The sequence below is a fragment of the Cladosporium halotolerans genome (assembly GCF_011745625.1).
Source record: "Cladosporium halotolerans strain TM138-S3 chromosome Unknown Sca22, whole genome shotgun sequence".
Taxonomy (NCBI): Eukaryota; Fungi; Ascomycota; class Dothideomycetes; order Cladosporiales; family Cladosporiaceae; genus Cladosporium; species Cladosporium halotolerans.
The window spans coordinates 136,947-156,442 of record NW_027191473.1 but is presented as its reverse complement, the minus strand read 5'-3'; the positions used below and the strand labels follow the sequence as shown (position 1 = coordinate 156,442).

The window sequence follows — 19,496 nt, the reverse complement described above, 5'->3', positions numbered from 1 at the left end:
CAGGCCATCATGCAACAGGAATGGGACCATTTCTTCGACCCGTCGGCGACCCCGATGTCGAACTCCACCAGGGATCTGGGCGGCATTCTGAGCTTTGTCTGGAAGACCGCGCAACATCTGGTAGCACCGACGAGGACCGGCCCCCTCGTCTATGCCGACATCAAGAAATTGAAGCGCGAATTAGAGGACGTGGACCTTTGATCTGGAGGCTATCAATGACACCGCACTCACCAACAAGCTCACTCGTTAACTGTCTTTGCCTCTATTTTCACAATTGGGACAAAGACTAACGACGAAATGGCAAGCAATGTCATTCCCGTACTTGTGGGCATGTTTACGATTCGACGCGTCACGGGCGAAGAGACCGACTACGTCGGCGGTGCGAAGATCACTCTCGGGGCAGAGATACCACATTTCGAATGCACGATGGTGGAGTTACGCCCCCATCTGCAGGAAAAAGCGCAGTGCGACTGCATATACGCCGAGGCTGGGTGGAGGCCCGATGTCATTGGTGTTCTTGAGCTGCTATCCGCTGCTGCGGTTTGAGGAATTCATTAGATGATGGGATGGGTCGCGTTCACATCGATGGGTCGACAGCACGTCTTAAGGCGTTGTGCCGTTCGGGTCGCTCCTACTTATATATCAGAGCGAATTCGTGTACATGGTGGTATCACCTCATATGTCAGAGAGATTGTGATTCCAATGAAACTTCTCAGGCATGCCATGTCGCGTTCAACAAGTCGCGCACATTGTATACAGCCAGAGAGACCTCTCGCTATAGTCTTACGGTCTCTAGTAGTACCTCCGTAAGCTAGGAAGACACCGTCAACGCGATGTTTCCGACGAACGACCTTGCCCTCTCTAATCTCATAGTCTCTGATAGCACCTTCAAAATCTAGGGAGGCGCTGATTCTTGTATCGAGTTAATGCTCTCGACCATTTCGTGACACACTCCTCCGAAGCAACCTGTTGCTTTCCTAGTCATGATATGTCTGAGACGAGCACCATTCTGCAATGGTTGGAACAAGAGTCTGCCATATTCGACAAGGAAGGCAGTTGTCTGATAGTGTCTGTAGCCGGAATCGTCAATTAGAGCCTTGTTCAAGTGTAGCATCGCCACGCCGGGCTTAGGTGTCACATTCTGAACTTGTCGTTCGGTCAAGGACGGGCGATGGGAGAGAAGAACTAGTCGAAGACGGCGTTACGAATCTCGCACAGAAAGCCATGATTGTATCGTGCGCGATCTCCTGAGTCTGAGGGTAGTTGCTCTCCGTCCCGACTTCGTCGAGGTAGTCTGAGAGTGGATGCCAGGAGTTGCAGAAGTGGACTTCACGCGGTGAACTGTACGTGGACTCGCCCTAGGTCTCTCAGAGCGATAATACTACGTGTTCCTACCATCGGCTCTCCGCACTGAGCAAGAGCTAACGTATAGCCGACAGTCCAAACGCCATAATCGCACGCTTTTGGCTGTCGTGATACTCCTGCATCTCAGCTGCCTTGCTGTGATGTCCCTCGCGAAAGTCTTCGAGGAGATGGTTTTCGTCCTCATCTGAGACGAGTGAGCTGTTGCCGCCTTCGTCGAGTTCAACGTGCCGACGAGGTTCTGGTTGTAGATCCGTACAGCTCGCGCATGTACCATCGCCTCCGTATCTATAGTCAGGATGAACGACCCGCCATGGAAAACGCTCGACGCTCGAGTTTGACGTGCAACGAAGCTTAAGAGAGCTATGTTGACGTGCACGTAGACCATTCAGTGACGCTACCATCGCCTCCACGTAGATTTGACAAGCGACCTGCCGCCGAGAGACCTGAAGAATTGAACCGTGACGTGCGCGCCGTGCAACCCACGCTCCCAGACTATAGTACAGTTCGCGCGGCTGCTCTCGCCTTGGTATTCTGTCGACAAGCGATCTGCCGCTGAGAAGCTCGACTCCAATGCTGGTACAGCAAGAGGGAGGCGCAAGCAGTACTGTCGCCTCCCGACTCTTGATACAGAGCTGTTTGCCTCGGAGATGCTTGGACCTCCACGATGACATGCGCTAGGACTGGCTGGAAGACTTCCGAGCAGAAGTCACTCGAGGGCCTGTAGCGGCATTGTCAGGGAATACTGGGTGGTTAAGCTGTCCATTGGCTACTTGTTGACTCGATGGACTCCGACCGCTGGGTTGAGACAGGGGTTCGCTTCGTGATCCGGTGTCATTGTTGTTACTCTCAGGCCAGCGATCAAGCTATCTCTCGCATTGCATGCTGGTTGTTGCTGCGACGTCGTCAGCAGTGTTGAGAAGTCCGACGATAGATTCTTATCATGTTTGAGGATCGATTGTCCGCCGTTTTGATATCAAGAAAAACTGCAGCGCAGGGCTGTCAGGGGCGGGTTTCGAAAAAGTCCATCTGAGACGAAAAGACCTCAAATGAAGATGTGCCAGGGGAGCCTCAGCATTGTTTCCGCTGGGCCCAAAATCGATGTTCGATATTCCAATGCATGCTTCGCTCGATAGCAAATTTCCCCAGCCCATAAAAAAAACCACCCTCAACAGTCGGGTTTATGTAAAAAGAGAAAAAGGCGCGCCCTCGTCGTCACTAACCGAGCGCCCTCAACCCACAACCTGTATAACCCCATCCTAATCTCCCTCAATCCCTCTTAACCCCACTCCTCTCCAGTGCCTCCAACAACTCCGGCCTCGCCGCCAAACACTCCCTGGCCCGACTATACCGCATCCAGCACCTCGTCCGCTTGTGACTCTCGGGCCACACCGCCTCCTCTTTGACCACAACCCCATCAAAAAACCTGTACGCGGCCCTGGGCGCCAGCGCGCCGTACTTGCGGATCTGCGCCTCGCTGCGGCGCTCCTCGATGACGCCCAGGTCGCGGCCGACGGTCACGTGGATGCCGGCTTCCTCCCAGGCCTCGCGCGCGGCGGCGTCGGCTTCCGTCGCTTCGTCGGCCTCCCAGCCGCCCTTGGGCAGCACCCAGCCTTTGCGCGAGGAGGATTGGATCAGGAGGACTTGCGTGCGGTCGGGGGAGAGCGGGACGATGCCGGCGACGAGGCGTTCGCCGGAGGGGCCGTAGCTGTGGAGGGAGGGGGTCAATGGTTTGTTTGTTTGAGGGTTGGGGGAGTGGAGGGGTTGCTGTGTGTACCGTTGGTTGTCGCGGCCGACGCGGGCGTGCATTGACCGCTCGGGTTGGGCCTTGGGCTCCTGCGCCATGGTGGGCGGGGAGGTGGGTGTAAGGAAAGTGGAGAAGTTGGATTTGTTGGGTGAGTCGTTTGTTCAATTGGTTGATTGAGTGTGTCGTCGTCTCGTCGTTGCCTGCCGAGGCGGCGGTGCTCTGGCGGGACTCGCGGTCGTGAAAGCGTGGGCACGTGCAAGCTTCGGCGGGCGGGTGGAGTGAGGTGTGACGAGACGGGGGGTTTCGTGGATACAACCCTCAGGCCCGCGGTCAACGGGGCTGGGGACGATCGTGTGATCGGGTGAGGCGGAGGGGAGCCCTGGGCGAGCGGTGCGGCATGGCGAGAGAAGGAGGAGGAGAAGTGAATGGCGAGCGGTCGGGGCGCGAGGGCGGTGGGTGGTCAAATACAAAACGCCCGGGTCGCGGGTCTGGGGCTCGCCGTGCTTGCCCTGGGCTTTGCCTTTGCCTTCCCTCCCTCCCTCCCGCCGCCGTCCGAGGGTCGGGTTTGGCCTTAGGTTGCGCTTGAGCACGGGCAATTGCTTTTGGCTCGCCGGGCACTAGAGGAGGGAATTGTCCACGGCGGGCGCGCGGGCTGCCGGCGGGCCTGGTGCCGTGCTGCACAGTAGTCATGCCAGCTGCCGGCGGGCCTGGTGCAGTATGCTGCAGTAGTCATGCCAGCCGCGCAGGCCACCGACACACGACAGCGTGGGCGGGCGGCGACGGGCGCGGGGCAGCTGGAGGGGCAGCGTCGAAAAGAGGCGAGCACGTGGTCGCGTGTGTCGCGAGGGCGTTGCGAGCTCCCATGCATCTTTTGCCTACTCCCACGCTCGCCTGCACCGGCGCGGTGGGTTTATCAATCAATATTTGATGCACCTCAGGCAGCAGGCGCGTCAAGTGCCGGCCGCCTGCTCTTCCAGCTGCATCCAGTCGTGCGGCGTGCCTCAGGTCGTCTCGCCCGTCGCTTGTACAGCAACGTCATCCCACGCCTGCGCTGTGTCTGAGGCGGCGCTGAAGAAAGAGGGCAGCCGCAGCGCAGCCTCTCACCACTACACCAGCAGAGTCACAGCCACAGCCATTATTGTTCCTTCACTCTTCCTCCTGCACTACCATCAACCTCGTCCGCGGCTTTGTGACACATCGCTTTCGAATTCACGTCCCTGCCCGACTGCCTCCGATCCACTCCGCTTCCCGTCTACAGCCTCCATCCCACCGCCCAGCAAACGCCCGCGTCTCCACGCCCACGAACGGGTCTCCCACTCTCTGCGTTCATCATGCAGGCCACGACCGGCATGCCTCTCTCCCTCATGACGCCCATAGGTACGCCCGCCTCGAGAATCCAATCGCGCTGCTCGCACGGGGCACGTGCTCTCCTTCCTCCCCCGGTCCCTCCATTATTCACATCAACATCTCCACCCACCGGACCGCCGTTCCATTTTGGGAAGGAGAGGGCGTGGGCTTGACCTCACGCCTCTCACCAGCATGCGATCGTCTGTTTTTGTTGTTGTTTTTTGTTTTTCTTTTTGCTAACACACCCGGCTTTCTCCCCGATAGGCTACCAAAGCGGTGACTGCGGTTACTGCAAAGGCGAAGAGTCAGGTCGGCGAACTCCCGATTCCCGTGCGTCGATCTCGTGATGCTGCATGCTTGTCTGCGTGCTGGCGTTTGATCAGAATTACATGATGATCGTTTGTGTGTTTCGTATTGCCGGTTCGGAAGTTGACTTGTCCAAGGCGCGTCTTACTATGCACTGTCCAAATCGCTGGATCCTGAGCATTATCAAATGCTCATGGATCGAGGGTGGAGACGGTAAGTTGTGCATAAGCGATGATATTATGCGTCTTTCCAGGTCTCACTTTTCATGATGTGATCAACGACTAACGTCTCATTCAGCTCTGGAACGCTGTTGTATCTACCAGACGCTTCAAGATCGTGCTGCCCGCATTACACGATAAGGTGATTTCTCTCCTATCGACTTTTGAAGTACAGACATTGACCATCACCAAGACTACCAGCCGCCGAATTCCAAGCCAGTCGTGATCAACGACAAACCATCTATCGATGGAATCGATTCGTCCTCGGAGAGGAATACATGAAACAAGCCAGCCAAAAGACACCAAAGACCAAAAGGTACGTCGTTCGCACTTCAATCCCATCGATCAACCAACTAACTTCCCTCCCTCCCCAGCGATAAAAAGTCCAACGCCACCTTCGACCTCAAAACCAGCATCCACGCCAGCGAAACGCCCCCCAACCCCTCCCCCACCCTCCCCCAGCCCGCCCACACCTTCACCGCCCCCCTCGAACCCGCCACCTTCACGGAAGAAAAATACGCTCTCTTCGCCTCCTACCAACAACACGTCCACCACGAATCGCCCGCCGAAATCTCCCGCGCCGGCTTCAAGCGCTTCCTCTGCTCCTCCCCCCTCACCGCCCGCACCACCCCCTCCGGCCAGGCGCTAGGCTCCTACCACCAACCCTACCGCCTCGACGGCGCCCTCATCGCCCTCGCCGTCCTCGACCTCCTCCCGCACGCCGTCTCCGGCGTCTACTTCATCTACGCGCCCGAGTACGAAAAGTGGAGTCTCGGCAAGCTCAGCGCGCTGCGCGAAATCGCCCTCGCGGCCGAAGCCGGCTACGCGTATTACTACATGGGCTACTACATCCACGGGTGCGAGAAGATGCGGTACAAGGCTGCTTACAGGCCGCAGGAGGTGCTGGATTTCGAGGGCGGGGGGTGGGGGCGGTTGGAGGGGGCGTTGGAGGGGGCGATGGGGAGGAGGGGAGGGAGGTGGGTGAGCGCGAGCAGGGAGAGGGAGGGGAGGGCGAAGGGGATTCTTGCTGATGGCGGGGAGGACGACAAGGTGCCTGATGAGGAGGCGCTGTACCCGACGCCCTTGCACCCGACTCCCACGGCTGCTACAGCGTCGGGGCTTTCGCTGCTTGAGCTGGGGATGCCGGGCGTGCTGTCTCTTGCTGAGCTTCGGGAGCAGGTTGACTTGGACGACATGAAGATCTATTTGGGGAGGGGAGGGGTTCATAGGACGAGAGATATTGTCTCTTGGCAGGAGGGCAGCGAGACGGATGCGGGGAGTATCAAGGGCGTGATGGCGGAGTTTGCGGCGTGTCTTGGGGGGAGGCTGGCGCGGGAGGTGGTGGTTGATTTTGGGCGGTGAGGTTTCTTGGGGCGATGACGTGGGCTGATGATGGGGAGGGAATGGAAGGGTGGGATGGGGACAGTAGAGGATGTATTCCGTCCGGATGCTGCTGTGTACTTTTATAAGGTAGATGTGTTTATGGATGCACGCTAGTGCAGTGCATCTCTCGCCCCGATTCGCGTGCTGTGTTCCCGCAGGGCTGGCTGGCTGACTGGCTGGCTGTATCTATCCTCTTCCCAAACTCCTTCCCACTCGACGAAAGAGATTTTCCCCATCCCAAAGCAAAGAAAAATAACCTAATGAAAAAAAAAACCTCCACCCCCAAACACCACCTCAACTAACAGTCCACCCCCCAACCCCAACCCCACAAACCCCCTTCCCATCCGCCCACCCCCCAACCCTACCCGGCAACCACCCGGCCTCCCACCCCTCCATCTCCCTTCCCACCCTCCCCTCCCTCGCAAACCAACACCCCTCCTCCGACACCGCAAACTGCACGCACGCCGCCCGCCCCTCGCACAGCTCCCTGCACTCCGTCAGCGTGATGTTCTCCGTCCCCTTAACCAAGTCCCCACTCCCGTTCGACCAGTCGCTGCGCGGGCCCGCGGCCGTCTGCGGCAGCAGGTACGAGCGGAAGACGTCCTGGTGGTGGATGCGGAGGCGGGCGGCGCGGCGCCAGGAGAGGGAGGGGCCGGCCGCGGAGCGCGAGGACTGCGCTTCGCGCAGCCAGGCCTGCTCGAAGGCGAAGAGGGACGCGATCTCGGCGGGCGCCAGGTGGTGGTAGGAGAGGGCCGGGGCGCACCAGAGGCTGTGGTCGGCGCCGGCGGCGCCGGGCTTGGTCTCGGCGAAGTCCATCGTGTGCGGGTTGCCGCCTTGGAACATGGGCCAGGACCAGGTGAGGGGGACGCCGGATTCGAGCAGCGCTTTGCCCAGCAGGCAGTCGCCGGCCCAGTGGGCGGATGTCAGGGCGTGCCAGGCGGGGGCGTGGGTTGTGTAGAGGGCTGCGGCGCGCTGGAGGGCGGGGCGCGAGAGGAGGAAGGCGGAGCCGCCGTGGGCGAAGACGTCGGATTCGATCTGGACTTCGCTGCCGTAGTAGAGGGGTTCGGAGGGGTCGAGGGTGCGCAGCCAGTCGAGGAGGTTGGACCACATGAGGTAGGTGTCGGGCTCGACGAAGACGTACCATTTGGCGTTGGGGCGGAGCTCGAGGGTTCGCACGGCCATGGGGAGGAACTTCCATTTGTCGAGGCGCCAGCCTTCGTTGTCGAGTTTGCCGATGGGGCCGCTTTCGGCGCTGATGGCGCCGGAGAGTTCGGAGTCGTCGAGGGCGGCGCGCCCGTGGGCTTGCAGGCGGCGGTAGAGTTCGAAGTCGGGGTGGGAGGATTTGACGGAGTCGTCGACGGAGGAGAGGAGGTCGTGGACTTGATGGCCGGCGAATTCTTCTTCGTAGTCGGAGAGGATGATGTAGTCGTTGTAGCACTTGAAGGTTGTGTTGAGGTGGGCGGGGAGCTTGTCTTTGATTTCGGTGGCTCCGGTTCGCATCACGACGACGACGTCCTCGCCGCCTTCCAGATGCTGGCAAGGGAGGTCTTCTTCTTGTTCAGTTTCTTGCGAAACTTCCTCCGAAGACAGGGTCACATTGTCTGGTGCTGCTTGTGGCGTCCCTTTCGAAAGTGTCGCTGGGATTTTCCAGGCCGCCAGGGAGCGATAGCTGTAGCAGAGATGTGTGGCCAGGAGTAGGATCGTCCCGACGGCCATCAGAATCACGGCTTTCGACGCCGCCCGCGGCGTCGTGCCAGTAGTCAAGCCTTGCATTGTGATTGAAAGGTAACAATAAAGGAATGTGGTAAAGAGAGGGTAGTACGGTTAATGGAGGGCGTGAGGCTGGCAGCGGTCTTCCATGGGACTCGTGAGCTGATCAAGTAGCAAACGACGCCAAACAGCGACCAGAAGATGAGGGAATAGTATGAAACGAGAGGGTTTTACCACAAAGGTGATGCTAAAGGAATGGCATGGGGAAACAGAAAGAGAGGCGGGAGAGGGAAGAAACTCCACCACGATACTCCTCTCATGAGCACGCATGCTCTGATCATCAGGCACGAGCATGATCATTCTCTGGCACACGGACAGGGCCCGGCGGGCACCAGACGGTTTCACATGGGTTGCGTGAGCGCTGAGTGGGCGGTTGGTGGTTTCGTGGACCGGGTCTCACGCGCGATCTGCATTGGACCTTGCAGAGGATTACGACGACTTGCAAGCAAACAGCCAGACAGCTCGCCCGCCAGCTCTGCAAGCGGAGCTCGTCTCCGTTGGCGAATGCTTCGCACGGCCCAAGCATTCGCGGCTCGAGATGCTTGTGAATCCTCGATAATAATACTAATGCGCCTTTCATGCAGTAATTTGGCTTAGTGCTCTATTGTCGTCCATTCTTTTGTGCTCACATGAAGACAGTCTGCAAGAATCCAATGATGGAAAACAGCGGCACATTGCAAGTCATCATCCTTCCTCAACACCCAGGTTCCCTGCAGACAGCGTTGTCTCACCCTAAAATGCATGGGGTCTGACGTCTCGGCGGTCACGACGTAGCACTCCGTGAGACGCTTGTAAAGCAGCGGCTGCCGCGCGTGAGAAATTGAGGCATGATAATGGTAGAATTGCCAATGGCTATTGATTTATTTTGATAATGCTGTGCAAAATCGCCAAAGCTGTCCATGCGCCTTGGGATGGTGTTCCTCCTGTCGCGCATGCGCCGAGATCATGCCAACGATGTATCACCGAAAGCATCTCTAGACCGAGAAATCGTGCTCTCCCGTCGTCTGGCAGATCTCCATGTTGTCAAGCTTCGCGCGCGCATCTTATCGACTTCCAGGCATGAAAGCAAACAAGCTGCTGTCGCGAGTTGTGTGTGCGCGTCTGCCCTGCTCCTCTTGCCAGTGATGTCTCTTCGATTGTCGCGGCCTTCAAGCTTCCACTAGCTCCAGTGAACAATTGTGTTGCGTTCATTCCCTTAACACGCGTTCTATGCGCTTTGTAGGCCGAACTTCGAATCGCCTTCTGACGCGCTGATGTCGTCTTCTGCGAGATCACTGTCCTTCTTGCGAATGCAGTTCGCCCGGCGCACTTCATGTTTGGTGAACTGTCGCGGGACGGCGTCAATGCCCTTTTTCGACAGTCTCGCAGTGACCGAATTTCGTGTTGATCTTACTACCGCGCGCGTGTTGGCCGGTACTCTCATGCCCGCCAGCCGCAACCGCATAATCGACCAAGTCGGCCAGACCAGTGCCGACGACAAGCACCCAGCATCACAGCTCTCAGTATCCATGACCCCCTCTCAAGCCCCCTCCCTTCTCTTCTCCAACACACAAACCCCCTCCAACTCCCTCCTAACAGCCTCCACGCCCCCCTCCGCCGCCGCAACCGGCACAGCCAACTCCCCCGCCAACTCCACATTCTCATCCCTGCCCTCCAACCTGACTTTGGCCCGCACCTTCTCCAGCGCCTCGAAGTACGTCGCGCACTCGCCCGATCTGAAGAGCTGCGTCACGTACTCGCGCAGCGCCTCGCTCCATCCGGCTTCGTCGAGGCGCTGGCGGAGCGCCGTCTGGATGCGCGCGATGCCGCCATTGGAGAGCAGCGCGAGCGTGATTTGGTCTTGGAGCGTGTTGGCCGTTTGGGGGTTTGCGGCCGGGGGGATGGAGGCGCTGGAGACGGGGATCTTGGGGGGGTTGGCCATGGTGGTTTTGTGAGAGGTGTGGTGGGTTTTGGTGTGAATCGGTGTGTGACTGATATTGAAGTTGGAGGTGTGCTGAGGCTGATTGTGGTTCGGGGCAACTGGCGTGGCCGTGGTCGTGGAATGTTGGTCCGGTTTGTCCGGTTGCGGTCGCGGAATGGCTGGCGTGAAGCTGTGAGAGGCGCGCGTTGGCGTGGGGAAGGCAGGCGCGCGAGAACGTGACCAACATTTCAGCTTGGCAGGATGTCTGCGAGCGCAAAGAGAAGGGGAATAGGATGTTTACAGCAATGCGAGTGGGTATAGGGATATCATTGTGATCGACTATTCTAAAACCATAATAGAAATGACCTTTTTGACAACCGTACACCTCGCTGGCGATGCATTGGAGTGTCTTCCGCCGTTCCTAATCATAAAAAAAAAGTTGACCGTACAATCATGAATAACCTTCGTTCCGAAATCCCATCAAGCATCAAGCCTCATACTCGACTGCTCGCTTCTTGTGGTCGTCCTCTTCAACACCGCAAAGCCCGGGAAATGCGCAGAAAGTACTGGGAGAGACGTGCACCTGCCAGTACTTCGCGATGTCCGGGTTCGCGATATGCCTCGTCTCCTCGTCGTAAGCAGGGTGGCTGACTTCCTCCTTGAGCACGCCCTTCCTGTGTCCGTCACGCAGGTACTGCATGAAGGTCTCGCTGACCTTGACGTACTGGTTGACGCCCTCGTGAGCGTCGATGGTGCTGCCTGTGGTCCAGGAGAGCAGCATGGGCTCGATGAGCGGCGCGTCGGTGACCGAGGGGTGAGTGGTTCCCTTGGAGGTGAGGAACCACGCGAACTTCTTGCGCTCCATCACGCCTTCCACGAGCTCTTTCACAACTTGGAAGTGAGGGCGCCCGTGGAAGATAGAGTGCTTGGAAGACCAGGATTGAGAGTGGATGATCAAGATGGGAACCTTTACGTCGTGGTTCAGCGGGCCGGAGGATTTGCCAGGGTCGAGAATGATGCCTCCTACGAAAGGAAGCTCTTCTGAAGGTGCGCCCTTCAGTGCTTGCAGCGCTAGGGTAGCTCCATAAGAGTGGCCTGCAATGGCCACACGATCCATGTTCAGGCGGTGTCTCCACTCCTGAAGGACTTCACCTTCCTGGCGCGGGTTTGACTTGTACACAGCTAGCCCTTCGCCCTCATTGATTCTCCGCAGAACCTTGACGGTCTCCTCGACCTCGGCCTGCCTCATTGCGAGCTGCAGCTCTTTCAGCTTCGGAGTGTCCGGTTTGGGATCAAGTTGGTCCTCTCCAATGTGGAAAACGCCTTTGGCAGTGCCGTTGCTCATCAGCAGCGACCCAGGGCCGCTGCCGTCTCTGTGCTCGATAGCAACAACAACATTACCACGTGACGCCATTTCACCGCAGTACTGCGTGTAGCTTGTGCGCGAAGAGGCCATGCCATGGGAGAAGACGATGACGGGGAATTCAGGCAAGCCGTAGTCATCCGAGTGCTGCTCTGCTTTGTCGCCGTACTTGTAAGAGCCTCTAGGAGTACCGTGCATCCTCACGTCGACTTCGGCAGGCACCTCATTGCCGCCAACAAGTGTCCACAAGCCGAGCGCGAAGACATTGTTGGCCAACCAGTTGTTCATGTGAGCAAAGCGCGCATAGCCCTCGGCGTGCAACGCGATGGGCTTGGGCACCCAGAGGTGCTTTTCTTTGGTACCTTGGGCGCCATTCACAGCAGGGTAGAAAATAGAAAATAGTACTGTGTCGACTTGAAAGGCGGGCTCGCCAGTCTCGGTGTTCACCGTCTCGCCAATGCGGCGCGGCTCCTCGAGAGGGACCTCGAGGTCGATTGTGCCGACGTCATAGGTGCCGGTGTAAGGCGGAAGGTTGGTGCTGAAGAGAGGCATACCACGCACGTAACAGTAAGAGACGTAAAGCAGAGCAGCGACGAAGATCCAATACCGCACCTTCCACCGCCGGGTGGAGGACCAGAAGATGGAACCCATGAGTAGTGTGATGTGTGTGAGGTGGCGACCCGCGCGGGACCTGCGTAGTCTGACGGGTAGTGCCGGGGTCGGGTTTGGGGGAGATTGTCACAGCAGACGGCGTTGCATCAGAGAGCAAGGGTGGGGAAGAAAGTGGTGATGTACGGTGTGCGTAAGGAGGTGAAGGTATGTAAGAGACGCGACTCTGACAGAGAGAGAGAGATCCAAGAGACTCTGGCCCGCGACGATCGGTCAGCCCCCGTGATGTTGTCTGCCTTCCTGCGCGTGCCTGGCCACCGCACCGCAAAGTCAAGGTAAGCCACACCCAAGAGTTGGCGCCCAGCCTTTTCTGGCGCGCCAACTTTCCCGTCTGCCCGGATCGCGCGGATCAGGCGAAAAGCCGCCTCCGCATCGACCGTCCTTTGTCAGGCTATGATGGCTATGATGCTGCATGCCAACCGGAAGGATATCTGTCAGCCTGGAAATGCTGTGTGCTGTCACTTTGACTTCACCTGCAGATAAACGGGCGGCGGGTAGGGTGCAGTCTTGGCGTTTCACATACCCTTTCCCCTGCCAACACACTTCGGGCGCTCGCCGACAGTGTCACGTGCTCACTCGGTACCACTCGGTCTTCCAATAGACATCTGTTTTAAAGGTCTGGGGGAATTGATCGTATGCTTCCACGCCTTTGAGCGCAAGGGATTGATTCAATATGGGGCTTCGGGATGTTCGCCAATGCTGAACGCTCTCATCTTACGAAAGCCCACCAATGCCTACAAACCGTCGAAGGAGTGGTGGGTTGCTCCAGAAAACGACTCTCTACACGGATTATCAAGACACAACTATAATGATTAAGACTGGATGGTAATGCTCGACTTGCCATGCCTTTGAAGCTGCTGTCTACGGCGCTCGAATTTGGCAGCCTGCCACCAGAGTGTCTGTGAGCTGCCCCCAAGCGTTCTCCCAAGACTCGGTGGCCGCGGGCCCGGCTTTCGTACGATAATGCATCGCAACAATTATCACCTCGCTGTCCGACGGCGCCGTTGACGTGCCTGTGTTGTTCCTTAGGAGAATGTCAAGTAATTTTCTCAACCAATATCCATTATTTATTTCGCACTTCCAGACTTTCACAGTACCTTCCCAATCAATCTCAATACTTCGCTCACCAAGGGTTGATAAATCGCACTGGACTGCAACAATGGCCACACAGGCGGACGAAACGATATCCAAAGGACCCGGAACTCCCGATTCTATCGACACGGACATAGACATCGCACAGCTCGCGCGCCGCATCTCTGCTGATTCAAAGCATTTGGGCGATGCTTCACCATTTGATGCCCCCGAAGGCAGCCCGCTCGATCCAGCATCCGAGAAGTTCGACTCCAAGCTCTGGGCGAGGCGTTTCCATGATGTCGTGTACGCCTCCGACCCTGCCCGTGTCATGGGAGTAGCTTACGAAAAGCTCCACGTCTTCGGATACGGCAGCGAGACCGACTTCCAGCGAACCGTCGGCAACTGGCCCTTCAAGATACCTGAATTGGCACGAAGAGTGTTTGGCGATCGCGGACAGAAGGTCGACATCCTTCGTGATTTTGAAGGTCTAGTCAGACCTGGCGAGATGCTGTGTGTTCTGGGACCTCCAGGATCTGGCTGCTCCACACTGCTGAAAACCATCGCTGGTGACACACACGGTCTCAACATCGGCGATGAGTCTCAGCTCAATTACAGCGGCATCCCGCCAGAAGTCTTGAGATCACAGTTCCGAGGTGAAGCTATCTACACCGCCGAAGTTGACGCGCACTATTCGATGCTAAGTGTGGACACGACATTGTACTTCGCAGCACTGTCAAGGACACCGTATTCATTACCTGCCGGTATCACCCGTGAACGGTATGCAGCTCATATGAAGGATATCGTCATGTCGCTTCTAGGAATCTCTCACATCAAAGGCACACGCGTTGGCGACGACTTCGTCAGAGGCGTTTCTGGAGGCGAGAGAAAACGAGTCACCATTGCTGAAGCGAACTTGAGCGGTGCTCCGTTGCAATGCTGGGATAATTCCACTAGAGGCCTCGATAGTGCAAATGCTATCGAGTTCTGCCGGACGCTGCGTACACAGAGCACGGTGTTTGGGACGTCGAGCGTTGTCGCAATCTATCAGGCACCACAAGCTGCTTATGATAAGTTTGATAGCGTTTGCGTGCTGTATGAGGGACGGCAAATCTATTTCGGTCCGGCAAAGCAAGCGCAGGCCTACTTCGAACGCCTTGGTTTCGTTTGCCCTGAAGGCCAGTCAACACCCGACTTCTTGACGTCTATGTCAAGTTCTGATCAGAGGATTCCCATGCCCGGATTGGAGGACAAGGTACCTCGTACCGCAAACGACTTCGCGAAAGCGTGGCATGCTAGTGGAGAGCGTAGCAGACTTCTACGCCAAATCGCCGACTACAATACAAGCCACCCGTCAATGTCAGATAGCTTCCAGCAGTTCGCACAACGACGACAGCGAGAGAAGTCTCGAAAACAGCGTGTTCGATCACCGTACACGATGTCGTACTGGAGACAAATACAGCTCTGCTTATGGAGAGATTGGCAGCGCTTGAAAGCCGATCCAAGCGTTCCCTTTGTCATGCTCGCGATGAACTTGACTGAAGCTCTCGTCGTGGCCAGCATTTTCTTCAATATGGATATCACCACATCCAGCTTCCGCTCTCGTGGAGCTGCCATCTTCATCCTTATACTGCTGAACGCTTTCGGCAGCATCCTAGAGATCATCGGACTCTACGCGAAGCGTACCATCGTGGAAAAGCACAAGCGCTATGTGCTCTATCACCCGAGCGCGGAGGCCACAGCCTCTATGATAATGGACCTGCCGTATAAGATTACGAACGCACTCGTGACCGTCGTCTTGTACTACTTCATGGTCAACCTGCGGCGCGAAGCTGGTCGCTTCTTTTTCTTTTCCATGAATTCGGCCCTTTTGACGCTCAGCATGTCGATGTTTTTCAGACTGTTTGCTTCTCTGACGAAAACCATTGAGCAAGCGCTCGCTCCTGCGAGTGTCGTCTTAATCGCCATGGTGCTATACACCGGCTTTGCTATTCCTGTGGACTACATGCGTGGTTGGGCGTCTTGGATACGCTGGAGTAAGTCATTTACACCGGGTCTACACCTTGGATAGGAAAGTCATGCTAACCTCCGCAAAGTCAACCCTGCATACTACGGCTTCGAGAGCGCAATGCTAAACGAATTCGTGGGACGCCAATTCCCCTGCGATGAGTTCGTTCCGGCTGGCCCCAACTACACGGAACTACCGCAAACGGCCATGGCGTGTGCAGTGAAAGGCGCCAGACCTGGCGAAGCTTTTGTCGATGGTGCAACATACGTCCAAGGGGCATTCGGATATGTCAACAGCCACAAGTGGCGTAACATTGGCATTCAGATCGCTTTCATCATCGGTCTATGCGCGGCTCACCTTATTGTGAGCGAGATCGTAGCCGCTGCGAGATCGAAGGGTGAAGTCTTGGTGTTCAAGCGAGGAGCGTTGAAGAGCAAGGAGGATTCTGTCCTCGTGGCTGACGAAGAACACCAGATACAGCCAGGACGTCGCAGCCAGCTGACCGATGAGAAGGAAGCAAAGACAGCGAACGTCGAGAAGCAGACCTCAATTCTACACTGGCAGGATGTCTCATACACAGTAAAGACTGGCGATGGAGAGCGAGTCATCCTTGACCAGGTTGACGGCTGGGTGAAGCCTGGTACACTGACAGCTTTGATGGGCGTCAGCGGTGCTGGCAAAACCACACTTCTGGATGTCCTGGCGAGCCGCGTTACCGTCGGTGTCGTGACTGGGGATATCCTCGTCGACGCCGCGCCCCGCGATGAGTCGTTCCAAAGGAAGACCGGATATGTGCAACAGCAAGACCTGCACTTACCTACCGCCACCGTACGCGAGACTCTGCAATTCAGCGCACTCTTACGACAGCCCAGCCGGTACTCGAAAGCAGAAAAGCTAGCCTACGTCGACGAGGTCGTGAACATGCTCGACATGCAGTACTGCGCCGATGCCGTCGTGGGCGTTCCCGGCGAAGGTCTGAATGTTGAGCAGCGCAAACGCCTCACTATCGGAGTCGAGCTCGCGGCCCGTCCGGCGTTGCTATTGTTCTTGGACGAGCCAACATCGGGACTGGACAGCCAGACCTCGTGGTCAATCTGCGATCTCTTGACTAAACTCTCTAGAAGCGGTCAAGCCGTTCTTTGCACGATTCATCAGCCCTCGGCGATTCTATTTCAGCGCTTTGACAGGCTTCTACTTCTTGCTAAAGGTACCGAATTTTTTCACTACTATCTACTGCCAGCCGGCTAACGAGAGCACAGGAGGCAAAACGGTGTATTTCGGCGAAATCGGCGCGAACTCCAAAACATTGATAGACTACTTCGTCCGTAACGGCGGTCAGGATATGCCACCTGACGCCAACCCAGCAGAGTACATGCTCGAAACCATTGGTGCAGCACCCGGAATCTCTAGCAACATCGATTGGCCAGCGGTATGGAGATCCAGCGGGGAGTACAAGCAGGTCCAGTCGGAACTACAGCAGATGTCGCAACATCTACGAGAGGACAATCACCCGGGAGATCAGTCCGACTATTTGGAGTTTGCCGCTCCATTTTCTGATCAGATCAAGTACGCCACAAAACGAACGTTTCAGCAATACTGGCGATCCCCAGCATACATCAATTCGAAGGCTTTGCTGACCATTGGCACTGTGAGTACCCTAGCCAAGCTGCATATTGGAATATGCTAACAAAGCTACAAGTCACTTCTCATAGGCTTTTCATTCTTTATGTCCAACAACACCCAACAAGGCCTGCAAAATCAGGCCTTTGGCGTCCTGGTCTTCCTATTTGTCGTCATCTCCCTCATCCTACAAGTCATTCCCATGTTCGTCATCCAACGAACACTCTACGAAGCCCGGGAACGAAAATGTCGCACTTACCACTGGGCCGCATTCGTCCTCTCCAACGTCCTGACCGAGCTCGTCTGGAACACCGGCGTCGCAGTCATCTGCTTCCTAGTCTGGTTCTACCCCATGGGCCTCTTCCGCAACGCCGAGTGGACCGGCACCGTCAACACCAGGAGCACGCTCGTCTTCCTCATCATTTGGACCGCTTTCCTCTTCGGCAGCAGTCTCGCACACGCTCTGATCGCTGGCGCTCCCACTTCAGAAGCCGCTTCTGCGCTCGGAAACGTGCTGGGAATCATGATGTACGCTTTCTGCGGCATCCTCGTGCCTTCACAGAGCCTGCCACGCTTCTGGATCTTCATGTACCGCGTCAACCCCTTCACTTACCTCGCTGGCGGATTCCTCTCCGCCGCGCTCGGCGAGGCACCCGTGAGGTGCGCGGCGGATGAACTGCTGACTATGGATTCCCCTGGCGCGCAGACGTGCGCGCAGTATCTTGCGAGTTACGTGGAGCTTGCAGGCGGTTACGTTGAGAATCCTGATGCGGTGGAGATGTGCAAGTACTGTCCTGTGGAGTCGACAACGGACTATCTTGCTGCTGTGGGGATCGATTTTGCTGACCGATGGAGGGATTTTGGGCTCATGTGGGTTTACATTTGTGTTAACATTGCCGCTGCTGTTTGTTTCTATTGGTTGTTTAGGGTGCCCAAGAGGAGCAAGTGAAGAGGATTCCGGGAACAGTGATCTGCTATCTGAATAGACAAAGCAGAAGATAGAGAGTGTTTTACTGGATGTATTGACGATTCAAAGACTTTCCAAACCCCTCCGTTATCTATTCATCCTCGTCCATAATCTCCACATCATCGCCGCCCTCCACCTCCATCGACCCACCACTGTCCCTCCGCTCAACCTCAAGCCCATGAGCCTGCTTCCCGTCAATCGGCCCTGCCTCTCCACCACTCTTGAACATCTCCTCATCCCCTCCATCCTCCTCCTCGTCGTCCACCTCATACTCACCCCAATCTTCACTCTCAGAACTTAGAGAAACCGACCTCGAAAACGGCCTACTCCCCCCATCCCTCTCCCCCAACCACACCAACTCCCCATACCCCCTCCTCCCCAACTCGGCCCCCACCTCCTTCAACGCCTCCCCCCTCTCCCTCTCAACCCAATACCTCCTCAGCGCCCCCTCCCACTCGCTCCCCAAACTCCCGCCCTCAACCCTCCTCAGGCCCTCCATCCCCGGCCCCGAGACCAAAAACCTCAACACCCGGCCCCCCTCGCTCACCTCGCTGCCCCACACGACATTCGCGTACGTCGGCGCCGCTGCTGGGTCGCGGAAGAAGGTGAGCGAGAGGAAAGCTTCTTCGCGCGGGGAAGCGAGCCAGAAGGACGCGATCGCGGCGGACTAGGCTGCGGTTTGGGTTACGGGGCTTGTGGCGGGGAACCAGAGGGGGGCGCTGGGGGTGTTTTCGAGCTGGACGAGGTAGGAGAGCGTGCGGTGGGCGTGAATGCGCCAGTCGGTGATTTTTACGGTGGGGCGGGGGTTGGAGGGGGAGGGGGTGAGGGTTCGGTTGGTTGGGCGTGGGGAGGGTGGTGAGTTTGGGGGTGAGGGTGGGGAGTCAGGGGCTGGGGGCAGGAGAGGCGAGGCGGTGATGCCGGTGGCTGCGGTGAGGGTGCGGGTTGCGGCGAGGGCGGCTGCGTAGCGCTCGAGGCCCTGTGTGACGTCTTTTGTGATCGGGGAAGTGAACTTCTTGTGCTTTTTCTTGAGCAGTTTCCTGCTTTTGCCGTGCCTGATCACTTCCGTCTTGCAGTAATTAGTGTCCCAATGCTTTCCCTTGATCACCACCTTTCCACTGCCCTTCGCATCCTATGTGTCTCTGTACTGCGGCGAGATGTTCACATTCTCCTTCGCAAACCGCATATGCCACGTGATCGGCAAGCGATCGAGCGAGTTCTTCTTCAGGTGGTCGAGGAACTCGTGTTCCCATCCGATCTGCTCGTCGAAGGCGTCCTTGTACTCATCGGCGAGATTTTTGACGTCCTGCGTGTGCTTCGCGCTTGTCAAATAGTTGCCGCCCATCGGCCTCTCGTCCGTTATTTCGAGCATCTGCTTGTCGAAGTAGTCGTCGGGGTCGAATTCGATTTGCTCGAGCGGCATGGAGGTGTATGTTGTTTGGCCGTGCAGGCCGTGCTCGGTCAATAGCTCTTTGTGGAGTGGCGCGGGTGTTGCCGATCGATTGTTTGGTGTTTGGGGAGGGGGTTTGTAGGCTCGGTGGGACATGGCGGAAGGTTGGCGGACGGCGTGGTCCATGAGCCGCGGTGAAGTGTAGGTCCAGGGCGGGAGGCTTGATTTTGGGGGTGTGTAGCCCAGTGAGGTGGGTCTAATTGTTAACGCCGGAGGCTCGTCGATTTTGTGGATGGATTCATCGACGTCTGAAATTGAGGCTTTGGGAGGCGGGGATGCGGCCGATGTGAGGTTCGGCATGCGGTCTTCGGGTGGTGG

The 19,496-nt window shown here is 57.1% G+C and overlaps 6 protein-coding genes across 6 annotated transcripts; 2 read left to right on the top strand and 4 right to left on the bottom strand.

The window, feature by feature from the left end:
- Window positions 1-1,494: 1,494 nt before the first annotated feature.
- On the bottom strand, window positions 1,495-3,574 carry WHR41_06150 (uncharacterized protein). Its single transcript, XM_069374755.1, has 2 exons — window positions 3,140-3,574; window positions 1,495-3,070 (listed from the first exon to the last, which is right to left on the bottom strand). The coding sequence occupies exons 1-2, from the start codon at window positions 3,205-3,207 to the stop codon at window positions 2,632-2,634; spliced, it is 507 nt and encodes a 168-aa protein (XP_069228055.1). The 5' UTR covers window positions 3,208-3,574; the 3' UTR covers window positions 1,495-2,631.
- Window positions 3,575-4,014: 440 nt separating this feature from the next.
- Window positions 4,015-6,342, top strand: WHR41_06149 (uncharacterized protein; the record flags this gene model as incomplete). The annotated part of the gene is made up of 6 exons (XM_069374754.1): window positions 4,015-4,486; window positions 4,721-4,786; window positions 4,900-4,975; window positions 5,060-5,122; window positions 5,174-5,296; window positions 5,355-6,342. Exons 1-6 carry the CDS (start codon window positions 4,441-4,443, stop codon window positions 6,340-6,342), a joined length of 1,362 nt encoding a protein of 453 aa, XP_069228132.1. The 5' UTR covers window positions 4,015-4,440.
- A 315-nt stretch (window positions 6,343-6,657) lies between these two features.
- WHR41_06148 (uncharacterized protein) lies at window positions 6,658-8,136 on the bottom strand (the record flags this gene model as incomplete). Its single annotated transcript, XM_069374753.1, has 1 exon — window positions 6,658-8,136. The coding sequence occupies one exon, from the start codon at window positions 8,134-8,136 to the stop codon at window positions 6,658-6,660; it is 1,479 nt and encodes a 492-aa protein (XP_069228133.1).
- A 1,516-nt stretch (window positions 8,137-9,652) lies between these two features.
- Window positions 9,653-10,054, bottom strand: WHR41_06147 (uncharacterized protein; the record flags this gene model as incomplete). The annotated part of the gene is made up of 1 exon (XM_069374752.1): window positions 9,653-10,054. The coding sequence occupies one exon, from the start codon at window positions 10,052-10,054 to the stop codon at window positions 9,653-9,655; it is 402 nt and encodes a 133-aa protein (XP_069228136.1).
- Window positions 10,055-10,520: 466 nt separating this feature from the next.
- WHR41_06146 (uncharacterized protein) lies at window positions 10,521-12,047 on the bottom strand (the record flags this gene model as incomplete). The annotated part of the gene is made up of 1 exon (XM_069374751.1): window positions 10,521-12,047. One exon carries the CDS (start codon window positions 12,045-12,047, stop codon window positions 10,521-10,523), a length of 1,527 nt encoding a protein of 508 aa, XP_069228137.1.
- A 1,177-nt stretch (window positions 12,048-13,224) lies between these two features.
- On the top strand, window positions 13,225-17,713 carry WHR41_06145 (uncharacterized protein; the record flags this gene model as incomplete). Its single annotated transcript, XM_069374750.1, has 4 exons — window positions 13,225-15,172; window positions 15,233-16,351; window positions 16,404-16,792; window positions 16,844-17,713. The coding sequence occupies 4 exons, from the start codon at window positions 13,225-13,227 to the stop codon at window positions 17,711-17,713; spliced, it is 4,326 nt and encodes a 1,441-aa protein (XP_069228134.1).
- Between the last annotated feature and the right edge of the window lie 1,783 nt (window positions 17,714-19,496).

What these genes read in the sequence shown, in the direction of transcription:
- WHR41_06150 (XM_069374755.1), bottom strand. Translation starts at nt 3,207, where the DNA reads ATGGCGCAGGAGCCCAAGGCCCAACCCGAGCGGTCAATGCACGCCCGC. An exon ending in GTCGGCCGCGACAACCAACG is followed by an intron (nt 3,071 to 3,139) that starts GTACACACAGCA and finishes CTCCCTCCACAG; the next exon opens with CTACGGCCCCTCCGGCGAAC.